General features: G+C 34.2%; 1 protein-coding gene across 1 annotated transcript; it reads right to left on the bottom strand.

The window, feature by feature from the left end:
- Positions 1 to 3,960: 3,960 nt before the first annotated feature.
- rhcgl1 (Rh family, C glycoprotein, like 1) lies at positions 3,961 to 10,915 on the bottom strand. The gene is made up of 11 exons (XM_065272673.2): positions 10,343 to 10,915; positions 10,050 to 10,242; positions 9,568 to 9,718; positions 9,347 to 9,494; positions 9,072 to 9,238; positions 8,854 to 8,991; positions 8,478 to 8,614; positions 7,215 to 7,336; positions 7,062 to 7,135; positions 5,282 to 5,361; positions 3,961 to 5,013 (listed from the first exon to the last, which is right to left on the bottom strand). The coding sequence occupies exons 1-11, from the start codon at positions 10,527 to 10,529 to the stop codon at positions 5,010 to 5,012; spliced, it is 1,401 nt and encodes a 466-aa protein (XP_065128745.1). The 5' UTR covers positions 10,530 to 10,915; the 3' UTR covers positions 3,961 to 5,009.
- Between the last annotated feature and the right edge of the window lie 7,252 nt (positions 10,916 to 18,167).

The raw sequence follows: 18,167 nt of genomic DNA, 5'->3' as shown, positions 1-18,167 counted from the left end.
AGATGATGTTATGGAGCTCAGCGACAACGTGCTGTTCGTGGTTGTACATATAACCGGAATAAACTAGGTCAGTGGCTTAAACGTCAGTGTTTTGAACATAAGCCTAAAACTAAATAGGAGTGTTCCTGCCAACGACTGTACCTGTGTTTCCATCACCTCCCAAGACAACGAATCAAAAAAAATATGGCTGAAAAATCCAGATAATTTACTCACCACCATGTCATCCAAAATGTTGATGTCTTTCTTTGTTCAGTCGAGAAGAAATTATGTTTTTTGAGGAAAACATTGCAGGATTTTTCTCATTTTAATGGACTTTAATAGACACCAACAATTAACACTTAAATCAACACGTAAAAGTTTTTTTCAACTGAGTTTCAAACGACTATAAACTATCCCAAACGAGGCATAAGGGTCTTATCTAGCAAAACGATTGTCATTTTTGACAATAAAAATAACAAATATACACTTTTAAAGCACAACTTCTCGTTTAAATTCGGTCGTGATGCGCCAACATGACCCCACACAAGAGGTCACAGAGGACGAACGCGAAACTCCGCCCCAGTGTTTACAAGTGTTGAGAACGAGGACCGTTCCTACGCTGTTGTATGTCAACTGATACTAAGTAATGTCTTTGTGTCAGTTTATTGTTTACAATGGTCCGCAAATGTGCGTTTTATATATGTAACACGTGACCTCCATACGTCACTACGCATTTACGTTAGGTCGAGCTGGACCGGATTTAGACGAGAAGTTGTGCTTTAAAAGTGTATATTTGTTATTTTTATTGTCAAACATGACAATCGTTTTGCTAGATAAGACCCGTATGCCTCGTTTGGGATCGTTTATAGTCTTTTGAAACTCCGTTGAAAAAAACTGTTAAGTGTTGAGTTAAGTGTTAATTGTTGGGCTCTATTAAAGTCTATTAAAATGAGAAAAATCCTGAAATGTTTTCCTCAAAAAACATAATTTCTTCTCGACGGAACAAAGAAAGACATCAACATTTTGGATGACATGGTGGTGAGTAAATTATCTGGATTTTTCTTTTAAGAAAATGGAATATTCCTTTAAATTTAAAAACACCCCCAAAACATTTGTTTGTGTGCTCATTTCACTTCGTGGATAAGAAGCCAACACAGGATAATCCGTACCCAACCATCTACTGCGGAGGGTAAAGGTACTGTTATTTCACCCTTTTTTATTTCGTTGTGGTTGTGTTCCCACATTGTTAGCACGTTTGGATTGCTATATATTTAGTGACTGCCAACTAATGAATGAACGAGTGTCACATCCCGCTATGCGCCCGCTTGTTTACTTTGAACTGGAAGACGCGCCCACTTTTGACGCAAGGCCTCATGGGACGCAGGAAACTTGTGGATAAGTAAATTTTTTTTCATCGTTTTGCGAGAGAGTCCGGTATATGCTGATTCTGTATTTATGTAAGTCAATGGATTCAGTGATGTGGATTGACGAGGCTGCAAACTTGATGTGCGTTGGCTTGTTCTGTTTATTTAGCCTATTCAGCCCTTCCAGGTATGTTCAGTATGTTATTGTGTATCGTGTTTGTAACTGTTTGTATTACGTTAATGTACGGTCATCTATTCAGCCTGCTGATCTGTGTGCAATTGTTTAGTTGAATAACTTGTCTTTCCAGATTAAATGTTTATTCTTCGGCTTGGATTTTGTGAATTTTTTTTCTAAATAAATGCGTTGTGTAGTCCATTGCGACTTATATATGTTTTTCGACTTTAGTCTTATAGGGGTGGTTCCCCGGACAGGGATTAGCTTAACCCAGGACTAGGCCTTAGTTTAATTAGGAAATAAAACTAGTTTTAACAAACATGCCTTACTAAAAACATTACTTGTGTGCATCTTTAGGCACAACAAAGGGCACTGATGTATTTTAAGATAATCAGTACAAGTTGTTTTGAGTTTGGACAGCTCTTACAATTATTAGGACAAGGCTAATCCCTTTTTAGCATCTTATAGTCTGGAAAATACAGTACTATGTAAGTCAATAGGTATCATCTACTGTGTGCTTGCCATCAAAATATCTTCTTTTGTGTTCAACAAACACTAGCAGTGGCCAATAATGATTGGATTTGTTATTTTTTGATTATACCACAGGGCTGTTGAAGGCTTTATTCTGATTGGTTGAGAAATGTTCCACAGGTATGCATTAAGTTTCGGTAAACGCACACCTGACCTGTCACATGTCTTAAAATAACCACCAGAGCAATGTCTTAGCAATGTCTAACCGTGGTATAATGTATGTATGGGTATGTATTAATTTGTCTAAGTTGAGGTAAGAACATAGTGAAATATTGAAAAATGGTGGTGTTTTCCCTTAAGGTTTCTATAGAAGTAGACTTTAGAAAAAGATATTCCTTATGTATCTTTAATGATCTCTTGTTCGATGCACATTTTTTATTTCACAGTTTCTCTAATCTGCTCCACATATTCACATAAAACAAGTATTATTTGAAATGATTACTTCCATTGTAATGCTTCAGATTGTTGTTAATGATATATAGCTATCACATGAGTTTGAGCATGTCATCTGTTACAAAGAGACTTGCTCTCTCCGGTGTCAGTTTACATTCTATTCAGTTTTGCTTTCTGTTTGCTATTCAGTTTTCACACTTGATTACATTTTTTTGTGTAAATTCAATTGTTCTTGCTAGGACTTTAGTCCATTACTTAAAAATGAAAGGTAATAAAATAAGTTCTGCAAGTTCTGTCTCTTTGATGATGATATTGGTAAATAGTCTCAGTCACATTTATTTGTATTTTATTTATATAAATTTCCATTTTACTGAAAACCTCTTTATTCTCACGAAATTGTCTTTGTCTGTACATTTCCATAAGGAAATCTTTCTGTAGTTGCACAAAATGCACAAAACTGTTGATCTTATTATAGGGAAGGACACAGTTACAGTTATGAATACTGTATCTTTCCGTGAAAGGAAATACCTGAACAACCAGATGTACAGAAAGCATTTGCCTTACCCTGGAATATAAATAGATGGCTTACATTATCACGCATTGTTTTTATAATAGGCTATATAGCAGACACAGTGTCATGAAGAATGCACTAAAATTGAGTTGCACTTGATGTCACTGTCCACTGTTGAACTTGATGTCTACTGTTGTTGAAACTTACTGTAAGTGCCTGTTACAATAGCACCAGCATCCATGTGAGAGCATCCGTGCTAGAGAGGCAATGATCACTTCAGTTATTCTTGTGACCTTTCCATTGTGACTGAAACTATAGCATGCCCACTGGCATCTCAGCTAATAGAATGCAAAGGACACTTTGCATTAATACTGAACACAGAGAATTAGTCCTGTGTTTTACTGTTTTTCCAATGTCGAATCATTTATATGACGACTGAAATTATTAAAATACAAAATACAATAGTTTTTAAGTGAGAAATATTAAATTGTATGCTATTAACAACTGATATTTGGGTATTGAAGTAACAACAAAAATCGGAAAAATGGTCTTCAAAATGTATTATCAGAATACACAATTTGGACCATATATTTAATACACACCTGGTAATCTATGGCACTATACTGTATAAACTGCAAAATAATAATAATAATAATACAAAGAAAAAAAAGTATACATTTGTTTTAAATATATGCTAAATACATTTTGTAGCTTCATTAAATATATATTTTAATTTATATTTAGTTTTAATCTTCATAGAACATATTTTCCCAAATGTATTTCAAGGGAAAGCAAACGTATTTCTAATTTTACATTTACAAAAAAATTTATTGGCTAAAAATATTTAAAATAAATATACTGTATGCTAAATACAAGTTATTTTTAAAAAGTATTATTTTAAAGTTAATTTTTTTTAAGTTTAACCGTTTTAAACATGTCATGTTTGTAACAAAGTTTTTCTTACAATCTGACTTGGATATACAAAAACATACACAAATTTTTAAAAATATATTTGTGAAAACGATATTTTATAAAGATATTCCAAATTATATTTCATCAAATATATTTTTAGCACATTTTTATATATATTATTAATATATTTTAAATTATTATAATAAAACATATAGTAAACAAATGCAGAAAATACAATGCATATAATGAACTCAAAAAAGAATACAATCGAAAAGGATATAGATATAAACTTATGAGTATTACATTTTTAGGCACAAGTATAAACAAACACTGAACAATGCATATACATGTCACATTGACTAATATTAATGTGTGTCTGCACATACAATAACGTGAATGTACAGATTTACATTATTATGACAAAAAAGAAAAAGAAAAAACATATATACAACTATTAGGCAAATAATATGTTAGGGTGACGAATGTTAAGGAGTGTAACTAAATTACATGTTTATTTCAACACCTGTAATTCAAATGTAGGGCAGCATTATTGTATAGTTTTCCAGATTTTTATAGCTGGCTTTTGTTAAAAACCTCTTCAAAATCTCCACAGCACAATGAGATGATCTAATTTAAATGGCCATCATTGACTTTATAAGTGAATTTATTCAGCCAAAACACTTCTCGGAGCAGCAGGAGACTAGTTTAGGGCTGAATCTGTTAATTTCATTGAGCACATTAATTTTAATTTTATTTTAATGGAAACTATTTACATCAACAGTTAACAAACCAGAATAAAGCGCTATTAAGGTCATACAGGTTTTAGATGATTATTCTAGAAAGGTCATTGACATTACAAACACTGATAGGTTTCTTTATTAACTTGATGTCATGAGGTTTTAATGAGCTCTTATGCCATGTTGGAATGTAAAGAATTTTAAAAAGTCAGACACTGAGACATCTGTTTGAATTTGTTTTTGTGGAAGCAACATTGAAAAAACTTGTTTGTCAGGTGCTATTAAAAAGATGGTTTGGGATTATGACAATGTATAACCTGCAGCACATGACTGGAAATTTCCATTGAGGAGTTCAGCGTGTAGAGTCTTTGTGATTTCATTGATTCTCGGTATATAGATTGCTTCGTTTATCTGTGTACATAAGAAAGGTCAAACTTTTAAGAATGTTTTATTAAAAATAATTTAACGTTGCAATTTTGACAGCTGTTAACATGTCATAACTGTAACTGGATTTAAAGAGTTATTACCAGAAGAACAGTTTATTTCATAAAGGTTGCTTATACATAGCTACCAATATTTTATTGCTATATAGTTATTGACATAATATACAGACATTTATGACCCTAAACCACAGTCTTAAGTAGCATGGGTATTTGCGGCATTAGTCAACAATACTTACAGATCTGCGGGCATACTTATGGGGGCAACATGGTTCACGTTTTGGTGTATGGAGACATTGTCATGGTCCTCCTCAGGAAGCTAAGATTAAATGCAAATATTAAATTTTAGATAAATAATTCATCAATAGCATATTAGGATGATGCATGCTAAGGAGTATGGCTCAGTGTCCAACTTGATGTCTAGCCACTGATCTATATAAATGACTGGATTGCGCATGACGTCACACTTGTGAAGCCACCGCGCCGCCATGTTGGTATACCCAAACGTTCTATTAAATCAATGGACGTTATCAGATTTTAATGATAAAACATCACTTTACTCGTCTTCGTTTTTATATGTGAAGTTACCATGCACATTATTACAACACAAACGTCCAAAGCATGTAAATAGTTATTTACTGAAAGTTGTACAATTTGCGTTTTAAACAGTTATTATACATTCATCTTTATTACAGTATCAGATCAGCAGACAGACCGCAGCATATTTAGTATTAATGACAATAAACGTGCTCATTCTGAAATCTAAATAAATAATCATGCTTTGTACCGTATGTGCATGCAATAATTTGCTAGTTTTGTAATTATGTTATCTAAACTTACATGTTACCTAAACTTATTTAGAGAAATAACGCTGACCGTCACAGTGTAGCTGAATGTCAAAAAAAGCTTTATTTATACCCGTGTCATTAACAAATGCAACAGACACACTCACTTTAACGGTTTTTTCTAAATCCATTATCCTGCCCGATTAAAACATAAACATTGCAAATAACACCAGAATTAACAAATAATTAACGTACACATATCCTAAAAATTAACCTTATGTAACTTATACGCTGTAAAGGGGGTAAATTTTGATCATAATTTTGAATGGAAGTCAATGGCGCTCTCTGCCGGTTGGGTATACCAAGATGGCGGCTCGAACTCTGCGCTGGCTTCACCTCACTCGGTTACGTCAAGCGTTCTATGCGCAATCCAGTCATTTATATAGATCAGTGTGTCTAGCACACTTATTTATTTCAACATTCGTTGTTCAAATGTATGAGACCAGTAGCTGGCCTTTGTTAAAGGAGCGATGAATTAGGAAATCAATTTTAACCTAAACTTTTGTTATATATAAGGTCATCGTACCGAAATGAACATCCTGTACATTTCAAAACTGAAAACATCCTTGTTTCTGAAATATCAACTTTTATTGACATCAAGCCTAGCAAACACTAGGTTCTTGAATGTTTTTCACATCTATTTTTCCACATCGGAAGTTTTTAATTCTCCATGTAATGACAGATGATTGAAAGCTAGTTTACTACGAAAAACTGTTATTCAATCATAGCAGTGGGCGTTTACTTTCAAGTCTGCAATGGTGCCCCCCCATGAAAACAGAGTGTTTCTCAAGCCAGCCTTAAAACCAGGGTATTGCTATTGATGTTTTTGGATGTAAAACCATGTGAACGTCATATGTAGACCTCAGACAATATTATAAAAAAACAATGAAAACGCTCGATTCACCGCACCTTTAAAATCCTCTTAATAATATCCATAGTAAAATAAGATGATCTTATTTAAATGCCCATCATTGAATTTATGAGTGAATCTATTCAGCCAAAACATTTCTCAGAGCAGCAGGGGACTAGTTTAGGGCTGAATATGTTAATTACACAGAGCACATTAATCTGGATTTTATTTTAATGAAACCTATTTACATCGACATTAATTATTTATTATTGTCTTTTTAATGGCTGGGTGTTTAGAAAAAATAATAATTTGGATTTTGCATACCTCCCAATATACCTCATCGTCAAAGCAGTTGGCATCTGATGGGTCTCCCCAGATTGGCAGCTTTAGAATGCCCCCTAACAAACATTGAATGGGGTCAATAGTGCACAAAACACCTATCATAAAGTATAGTTTACCTGGTATATTTGCACTCACCAACCAAAGCGCCACCTACAAGTCCAAACGCTAATGCTACACAAAGACCAGCAGCCTGGTAACCTCCCTGAATGTTGACGGTTCTGTCAGAAATGGCTAAGTAGTCGAAGGTTTTAAGCAGCCTAAAAAAGAAACCACATCAAATAAACCACAAATCAGATTTTATTTGCTAATTATATTTATTATACACTGTAAAAATTGGATCAACTTCAAAAATTACTTTCACTCATTCCCCACCGTTGACGAGTTATCTCATCAATTAAGAGAAAACATTTGCATGAAAAAGAAAGTGTTCCTGATGAGTTTTAATGGTTATCTGTAATACTGCGATTATCCACTAGATGTCACAACAATTATTTATTAATTTTACACTACATGTATGTTTTGATTATAGATCTAAAATGGATCTCTAACAAAATTTCTTCACAAAAAATGCAATTATTTCAGCTTTTTGCAAATATATATATATATATATATATATATATTTTTTTTTTTGAAGATAAATACAAATATTTAAGAGTTTATAAACAGATAAACAATAAAGGATGAAACGTTTTTTCCCCATTTGGTTTGTTTATTGTTTGTTTGAAAGCAGAGGGTCTGTTCTTTCATTTGATATATTGTATGTTTATATAATTTTTAGATGAAAATTTAAATATAATTTAATTTAAATAAAATTAAATAAAAAGGCAACTTTAAAAAAGGGCTGGTGGGGAATGGGTGATTTTTTAAATTTTCTAGCTTTAAGTAAAAATTTAAATTGAAAATGTTTGAATATTTAAGGTGTTACCAATTGGAGCATTTTTTTTATTACAAGTTTATTCACTGCAAATGTGCGAAAATTTGAGTCATTTTTTAAGTTGAATCACTGCCAATGTGTGAAAATTTGAGTTTATCAAACTTTTTTCTAGGTGTTACCAATTAAAGTAATTTTTAATGTAGAGCAGCTTTGACAATTAACAGTGTATTATAATACTTATATATACACATACATACTGTATACATACACTTAATAAATATTTAGTGTCACATTTGAAACAAAACAGTTAACCGATGACAAAAAACATGCATCATATCACACAAGAATGTCTTAGTAAAAAGCAGACTGGCATTAAATAATATTCTTATAGCCCTAAGTGGTAAATCTGGATGACAATGTGACTTTACATATGACTATAGGACACTGAGCATAAGGTAATTTAAAGAAGTTACAAAAGAAAGCTGGAAAACACTGTGATTGCTGTATCATTGACACACACTTACCCCTCTTCTCCATAAACTGAACTACTGGCAGCAGCTGCTGTGATTGCTCCAACAACTGCTCCTAAAATTCCAGGAATTCCGTGAAGGTTATGTACACCACACGTGTCCTGTATCTTCAGAGTTTTTTCCAAGAAGGGCTTGCAAGGACAAATGATAATTATAATTACAATTAATTAATAAATTAATGAATTCTTCTGTAAACACAAGCATTTTTAATTATTTTGACAATTATCTATTATTGCACAAAGAAACACAAAATAATATTTTACATACAGCATGGTTACATTTAAGGTGTTTCTGTATGTATATATGTATAATAACTGATATTAGCATATTCAAGCCATGACTCTGTATTGTAAAACATGGAGAGACTCACAGTCAGAAACCAGTATCCAAGTGTGGAAATCAAGCCTGAACAGAAACCCACTATCAGTGAGCCGTATGGCGTAATCATAAACTCCGCAGAAGTCCCCATTGCGACCCCAGCGGCCAAAGTGGCATTCTGAATGTGCACCTGAATAATGTGAAAATATCCAGATGCTAACATCATGCATGTTTGTAATAAATGATTACAGAAAGCCTGTGCATTTTTACCATGTCAAGCTTTCCTTGTTTCTGTGAAAGACTTGAAATAGCATAAGTAGTGAGAACTGATGCAGCCAGTGCAAGGTACGTGTTTATAGCCGCTCTGTGTTGACCATCTCCATGATCTGCAATGGCGGAGTTGAAACTGGGCCAGTACATCCAAAGGAAGAGAGTGCCTGCGAAAAAAAAAAAATTCTGAATAGTCCCTTACATTCCACATCGTGTAATAACATGTGATTAATACGTCATAGGACAATCGAAAGCATACTTGATTTGTTACTCACCAATCATTGCAAACACATCTGAATTGTACTGCGATCCATGTAAAGGCTTGCTTTGAGACAGATTTGGTCGATAGAGAATCCGAGATATGGTCAAACCATAATATGCTCCAAAAGTGTGGATGACCATGGAACCACCAGCATCTTTTACCTATTTTCATCAAAAGTGATTAATTTCAAGATTTATTTAACTCGTTGAAAGAAAAAGGTGGATTCAAACTTACATGAAGGAGTTCGAGAATAATATACTCCTCAATTGCAAACAAGCTTACTCCAAACAGCGTTAGGACCATGAGCTGGACTGGACTGACCTTTCCAAGACAAGCGCCATATGCAATAAGACAGCTGGCCACACAGAAGTCTGCATTGATGAGGCTGTTTAAGAAAAAAAAGTAAGACAACCTATCATCGTGTTCTATTTATTATGCATTGTTTAAAAAAAATGTCACACAGATGGTTATCACAAAATCTACTTTTGGACATCTATAGTACATCATGTATTTGTCCAAAATACATTATGCATTGCATTCAAGCTATACAATTTATAAATTTGTGCATTCCATGGGAACCGAACCCAAGACCTAGGCATTGCTAGTGCCATGCTCTTGATGAAATACAGGAAAGCTTTCATAATGCTCTGTGCGACTATAGTAATTGCTATTCTTTACAAGTGTGCTACCCAAGTAGGTCACGAATGATCAATTACTTCTCAATCCCAATTTTTATCTTCCAATCTTCATCGTCAAGATAATGAAACCAGCCTTGCATCAGCAGAGCCCACTGAATCCCAAAGGCTGCGATGAGGAAATTGAAGCCGACTCCTCCAAAACTATAGCGCTTCAGAAAAGTCATGAGGAACCCAAAACCGACAAAGATCATTACATGCACATCCTGAAAGCCTGATGTGACACAACAAAAAAAGGTTGATATATTATAAAAACATAAAAGATGCACAAACAATTGCAGTACCGCAGCGTAAATAAGGGTGATGATACTTACTCGGGTATCTATAGTAAAAGTCATTCTCTAAATTACTGGAAATGTTTCTCTTTCTCCTGTGTTCATGCCAGTGGGCATCGGACTCCTCATTATAACGTACGAACACACCAAATAAAATGATCATAGCAATCTGCCAGACAAAGCAGACTGCTGGAAGACTGATTCGAATATTGGTATTTTTGCTCATTTTGAAGAGTTCTGGAGATTACTGCGAAAATCTTTTCTTTTTAATTTGGTCTCTATCTGTTCTAGAGAAACATGTGACTTACCTGTCATCATATATGTTTTATATTGAGGTTTTGGGGTGTGTCATTACATCATCAACTAGACACTCCCACAAAGACACACACACATAAAGAAGTCTGTAGATTGGCTGAGGACGCTATGGTGATCTTAATATATGCAGTGATATGAATTTGTTATGCAACACATGAAAAAAATCATCAGATTTGTTGCACCATTGTGTATTGCACTTTCAAAGCATTTAACCTTTAATTTGAAAAGGTTTGATTCTCATTTTAAACTCATGCATATTTGTCCCTCCTTTAACCTTTTATGATCTACAGATATAACCGCCTTGCACATATTGTACTATTGACTATTGTACAATACTACTACCGTGCTGTATATTATATAACTAAGTCCTTTTGTAACATGTTTGTTGTCAGTGAAGATTTATTATAATTTTTCGTACTGTTGTTTAAATATATATATATATATGCCAATATTTGTTGTGTCTGTTTCTGTGATTCTGTGTAATTGTTGCTCCAGGGCTCCCTTGCAAAAGAGATTTGAATATCTTAATGGGACATCACCTGGTAAAATAAAGGGTATATATATAGGTTGTGGTCTCTCCCATGTCAAAAACGTATGCAATGTTCATATAGTGGTATGTACAATATTCAGGTGCCTCGTGAGCGATTGCATCATTACGTTAGCTAAGAATGTGAAGCGCTTTTGACTCTTGTGACCGACTACGTCATGCTGGTTTATGTTTGAATGAGATCTGACTGCGTTTTGATCACAGAGTTCTTCATATAAAGTAATCATATGGCTTCAGTTCGCAAGGTTTGCAACGCAAATGGTTTGTAATACTTTTATACTGTTTTATGCAATAAATACCTGACTGTACTTTTACTTGTGTGTTGTGTTTTATAAGGTTGAGAAGTGGTTGGGTTTAGGGTAAGGGTGAGGGTGGGGTTAGATGCTCCAAAATATCTTTAAAACCATAAATGTTTATGAAACAGTTTCTACATTTACAAATTCACAAAATTAAATGTGTCTAATCTGATGCATAAGGCAAAAACTTAAACCGTAACAACAGGTTGTATTTATAAGCTACTGACGCTAGAGGACACTAATGCCTTAACACGTCAGTTTACGTCCTAATAAGGTTCTTGCACAAACGACTTATGAGGTCGTTATTTTTTGGAGGACAGCGTCTTATATAGTGGTACAGATGTGGCCTTTAAAAACGCGCGTTTTCTCCCGCGGCATTCGCCAAATCGTCTCGCGGAGTCACGCAGAATTCTGCAAGTGTTTTCGGGGGGGCTACTTTCCCTTTTCCCTTAATGTGTTTCGCTTCACAGAAAATCCACCAGGTGGCGCATAAAAAACTACATTTTTATATGCGTTGTCATTGCGGTTGTTTCCAGAAGTTAATAAGGGCATTGCTGAATATTTAATATTTCTATTAAAACAGCAAAGTGACGTCAACCCCTTCTTGCCAGCATAACAGCGCATACATATATTAAGATGACTGTACGTGCAATGGGCATTTATACTAAGTGCAACAAAGAATTTAGTGTGAGCCTAATACCCTTAACTCTATTTACAATGAATATCTTAATTATTTGTGTTGTCGAATTTTGACACCGTTTCATTGTTTGTTTATAATATTAATAATTATGTCCGTTTTTCTAAAAGTATTAATATTTTAAAGAGATTCATGTGGTATAAAAATACATGTTTTAAAGTTAAAAATGTTGTAAAAATATATTAGTATTATTGTTCTTAATATATTAAGAACAATAATATGACACATGTATATTGCGCTAAAATGCTATACATATGGAAAGAGGAATTCTTCTCAACCACCACCAATAAAGTTAAAAAAATATTCTTTAGAAAAATAGCGTTTAAACCCACGCAGAGCGAACAAGAAAACATGGGCCTATGCTTACATACTGTACAGTGGGCATATGATATCTTTATTTAGTTTTACATATTTAAAACTTTAATAATACCTTTCTTGCGCATATAGGCAGTCAGTGTTATGATTTTTTTTAATCCTTTCAGCCGTTATTCATAACAATAAACAGATTTCCTTATTGAAAGGAAAACGTAGAAAATGTTATTATGGGTATAGTTGATGCAAATAAAGTGTGCAGTATACAAAAAATGCAAACAAATTATTTCTAAAAGTGGCAAGATTTTAAAAAGATAAAGGTGGTATAAAGAAAGACGTGAGAAAAGTAGAGGTATGCAAAAGAGCACAGTTTAGTTATTGTTAATTAAAGCGGTTTTATACACCTTTGTTTGAATTGACAAGCATTTTATTCGCCACTTTCAACACATTTTGTGATTCATTTACTGATTTATTACAGAAAATTGTTGTCAGAAGCAAAGCTATTGTACAAAGCATCTTTATATGTATGTTTTAAAGTTAAAAATGTTGTAAAAAATATATTAGTATTCTTTAATTTAAGAATAACAATATGATACATTTATATTGCGCTAAAATGCAATATACATTATTCTGCAAGCAATATAAATTATTCTCAACCACCACCAATAAAGTGTAAACATTATTCTTTAGAAAAAAAACGGCGTTTAAACCTGTGTTGCGTGGAGCGAACAAGAAAACATATGCTTACATGCTTATTCGGCATATGATATCTTTTTTATTTAGTTTTACAGTTTTAAAAGTGGCAAAAAAGTTCTTAAAATCTAATGAATACTGGTTTTGTAAAATGTATATAACTGCAGATGCGTGCGTGGGATCCGGGCAGGTATCATTTTCCTCCAGACCTTGACGCATGGTCGCGGGAAGGCGAGAAATATATTTTTTTTAGGTTAAAATATTTTGCACAATTGATATATTACTTATGAATATTTTAGGAAATTATTTTTGACACACGTAGGTTATTACGTGTATTTTGGATTTTAATTTCATTACTGTGCCTATCCGTGGCCTCATCCGAGCGCACTTTCTCCGCCTTGCATCTTTTGAAGACATTGGTATGCAGCACCATGACCCAGAAAAGACACACCTTTCCCTGATGCATGCCCACACAGAAATACTGAACTCCCTGGATATTAGTCCTCTAGCTCATGAGAGACTTTGGAATCTCTATTATACAACCGGCGCAATTCGCGAGGCGAGTTTTTTTCTGTTCGAGTAAAGAGCGCGTTGATAATATGCGTATTAACGGAATGACAACGCGGGTTTGTTTATTACATGGATGCGCAGCAGCACAAAAACGCTTTTTAATATGAAAAATTAAAGGATTAAAATGTAACAGATTATTATTGAGTCTCTTGGACATAAATGATGACCAATTATGAGACGTTAGAAGGCGCAAAGAGCTGCTTCATCTGTAGCTAAGTAAATAAATGCTTTGCTTTAAACAAATGCATCTACTTTTAAATGTTTTTTTTAAAATGCTACCCAACGGATTTATTGTATATAATGACTCTGCACCTGTAGATATGGTGAAATGAGAAAACATTTTAAGTAATGCTTTTAAAAAAAACATTTCGCTGTCCAAGTGCTGAAATGGCTCTCCACACGTTTGTAAATTCTTTATCTTTTGTTTGTAACAAATAAAGTATTTTTACAGTACAAACCTTATATAAAGCCTATATTCTAAAAATGTAATTATACACCATGTTTTTCTTTATAAAAGTATACAATATCAGAACTAAACCCATCATTATTTTTGTTCAAATTATGAATTATTTATATGTTTAAAAAAGACAGTAATAGTAGCCTACTATTTAGTAAAAAAAGATCTATATAAAAATATACTAGGTATGTTAATGTGAGAATATTTTACATCTGTTAATCGACGTGTGATCTTAACTTAAAAACGAAAGTAAAATATGTTCGTCCGCATGGACATTGAAAACTGTGAAGTTTAATTAGGCCTAATATTATATGTTGTTATAATATTATATGTTGTATGTAAATTGTAACGAAAGTAATTCCCCCTGGGATAAGTATTTTTGCTTCTGATTAATAGCGCATATTCATCTGAGAACTGATGATGTCTGTGTTTCAGACCCTGGCTGTGTGCCCTGAAGTGTATATGACAATAAAGTAGTAAATCTCAATGTATTTATTTTTAAAATGTATTTTAAATAGGCCTATAGGCTCATAGGTTTTTTGGTTAAAAAAATTCACAGCACCCCCTGTTCAAAATGACTTCCAGCGGCCCTGCCTTGACGCTTTGTGTGTTCGACTTTAAATGGTGCGGCGCTGACTGGTCGGCGTATGACATCAGAGTACCGCGAGAGCAAAGGTAAAGTCGGACCATTTGTAACATTTCGACTTGCTCTCGCGGTACTTTGATGTCTTAGTTGCCGAACTGTCTGCGCAGCGCCACATAGAAACGCCCTTTGACTCTTTAAGGCAAAGTACCAGCAACATGAGAAGTGGTGGCACGCAAAAGAAAGTGAAGGTACGCAGTACGCTAAAATATAAAGTGTCTGTACTGCGAGCACTGGTTTAGTTATTTACATCGTGTGTTGCTCTTTCACCATTGTGCACCCGCGCACTCGCTCTGTAGTTTGTAGCTCGCGCTCCGGCTTCGATAAACAATGCCCGTTTCTCAATACCAAGTAGGGGAGAGTGGGGCAAAGTGAGCCAGTGGGTAAGTTGACCCACCCCCTTTATCTAGGCAACCATACAGATTTGTAGCCGTGTGACCACAAATACAGGTAGCAACCATAATTTATATTTGGCAATGTTACAGAGAAGGACAAATTAAAGAGTTATGATTAAAGTATGATTTAAAAAAAAAAAAAAAAACAGTTTTTATCCTATCAAAGTAAAATGTATACATACCAGGTATAATGGCTGTTATGTCAAAGTAGATTTATCCAGGTCTAAATATTTATACCATACATATTGGTGATAGGCTAATGTATAAAACCATGTGAATGATGTAGCTAAAGATTAGCCTGAATTACTAAGCTAGGCAGTTTTCCAAAACGGTGGCTGTGGGGCAAAGTGAACCAGATGGGGTAAACTGAACCAGGGGTTCAACCCCACCATGAGGCACTGTAACCATTGAACATGTTTCATAACAAAAAGAGCCTAGGTTATATCAACATATGTCAAATTAAGTTACCTGATATCCACTTAATTTTATAAGTTATAAACATTCATTTAAAATAACATACAGCGTATGTATTAGGCCTATTTGCTTAAATTGCATTTTAACAAAGAAACTGCAAGGGTTGAAATTAAAACCCAACGCGATGGTGAAAACTGGATAAACCGGTTTTCTTTTGATTCCCTGATGATGAGGTGATCGATTAGCATTGGGGGTTGGCAAAGAATTGGCAGACCTAGGGGTGGTTTTTAATTTCTTGACTCTGTGTCACTGGTAGCTGCTAAAACAAGCAGCTAAACCATGTACAATTAATTACATTTTGGAATTAACTTCCTTCATGTCTTTTTATTTATACACTGTAAAAAATATTTTCTGAATTTTTAAGTAGTTAGCATTAAATATGTTTACAAACAATTGGTTTACAAACTCTGGGATGTTTGTGATTATCATCATTCAGAAAAGTGGTGCTTGTGTTTAGACTTGTGTTTTACGTGATTAAATCATGAAGATTACATTAGTTTCTTTTCAGTGTAGAACAGTTTGTAATCAAAATGCAAAAATATAGTATATTTATAAACATCGCTGAAACAAAGAGTGAATTAAAATTAAAAAAGTAATAAAGTTAAAGCTGCTGATAATTTTGTTTATATTTACTAGCCTTTTCTGAGTGAAAAATGTTTAGATTTTGTTAAGTAGCCTAAATCCTACTCCAATTTATTTCAGTGTGGGTTTCTCATTTTTATCAGCTTTCTTTTGCTTTTCAAAGGGCCGTCTATCTTTGCTACCGCCAGTGCTTTAATGTGGGCCGGTAGGCGCCAGTACTCAGTACCGCCACTTCCAAATATAGCTCTTGCGTACCACCACCTCTCCCTGCGCCCAGAACGTACTTCTAGCGTACCAGAACGCTCATTTGCACATCTGTTTAAATCAGAGGCTTAATTTAATCCTTTGGCTGCGCTGCCGCTTTTCAAAGCGCCCTTCACAATGCAAGCTACCTAATTCGTCCCACCGAGAGCAGAGACTACATTACCCATACACCTTTGAGTTTTACAAGTTAAAAGCGCATGCGTAGCTTTTGCTGCTGTCAATAGGCTTGTTCGACTTCATGCGGCGCCCCGAGAATCGACAGCCGGAAGACGTCACAGTATCGCGAGAGCGAGGCGAAATATGATTTCTTGAATCATTCTCGCGGTACTCTGACGTCATCCGGCTGTCGGTTCTTGTGGCGCCGCATGAAGTCGAACAAGCATAGTGTTAACAACGTGGTTTGGAGAGGTGTGTGAAACGCGCAACCATAGCTGCTCTGTTAAAATGAAAATACAATGAATACTTAATATGCCCTCCTGGTTTTAGACTCTGAGGAGTAAAAGAACAAGGCCAGAATCAGAGGACTCTCGCTGGCTGACATCCCACCAAGCCAGAATGATATCGCTGCAGGTACCCTTTTGTAGGTACTACGTGACAATCTCTGCTGTCGCGGCTGTCAGCTTGGTTCCCCTCGACGCAACTTCGGATTTCCTCAGACGATGTGCAGTGTAAAAACATTATTGAAATTGTATTATACATACTTGCTAAACTACAAGTGAACAAAATTTCAATGAATTTGAACGACGTGCACAGGAGTTTTATCACCCGCAAAATGGAAAACAATGGGACAAAATAAAGTGATGACTTTCGAGTTTCAAATGGCCAATATTTTGTTATTCTTGAACCCATAGACATGGTCTTGGTGTCCAGAGAGTATCTTTGCCCGACAGCGACAATATGTTATTAAAAAATAAATTACATCATTATGGATAAATGAGTGCTTGCAGAATATACATATTTGAGAATGCTTATCAGTACTTTTTTGTTTCTTTAACTTTAAAGATGAATATTCTTCTTTAGAGATGGGCAATTTTCAGCAATAGCACATTATATTCAACATTTTGAGCTCATAAAAAAGATTTTTCGCTTATTTAAATGATTTTTTTTTATGTTTTTATGCACGTTTAGTTTTGGTGCAATTTCATCAAAAGCTTATAATTAGGAAATACACACAACACGCTTTACGTATATTTTCTATATGTTAAAAATGTTGTAAAAATTGCGTATTCTTATATAATAAGAATAACAATATGATACATTTATATTGCGCTCAAAATGATTTAGAAATGGAAAAAGGAATTCTTCTCAACTGAGTGCTTGCAGAATATATAGGCTATATTTGAGAATGCTTGTCAGTAATTTTTTGTTTCTTCAACTTTAAAGATGAATATTCTCCTTTAGAGATGGGCAATTTTCAGCAATAGCACATTATATTCAACATTTTGAGCTCATAAAAAAGATTTTTCGCTTATTTAAATTACTTTTTTATGTTTTTATGCACGTTTAGTTTTGGTGCAATTTCATCAAAAGCTTGTAATTAGGAAATTCACACAACATGCTTAACGTATATTTTCCATATGTTAAAAATGTTGTAAAAATTGCGTATTCTTATATAATAA

The sequence above is a fragment of the Paramisgurnus dabryanus genome, chromosome 7, assembly GCF_030506205.2.
Source record: "Paramisgurnus dabryanus chromosome 7, PD_genome_1.1, whole genome shotgun sequence".
NCBI lineage: Eukaryota > Metazoa > Chordata > Actinopteri > Cypriniformes > Cobitidae > Paramisgurnus > Paramisgurnus dabryanus.
This window is presented reverse-complemented; position numbering and strand designations above follow the sequence as displayed.

Excerpts from the sequence above, each read along its gene's own strand:
- rhcgl1 (XM_065272673.2), bottom strand. The coding sequence starts at position 10,529 with ATGAGCAAAAATACCAATATTCGAATCAGTCTTCCAGCAGTCTGCTTT. Across the intron at positions 9,495-9,567 it reads TTATTCTCGAACTCCTTCAT|GTAAAAGATGCTGGTGGTTC; the intron begins GTAAGTTTGAAT and ends TGATGAAAATAG. Across the intron at positions 9,239-9,346 it reads AGATGTGTTTGCAATGATTG|GCACTCTCTTCCTTTGGATG; the intron begins GTGAGTAACAAA and ends TTTTTTTCGCAG.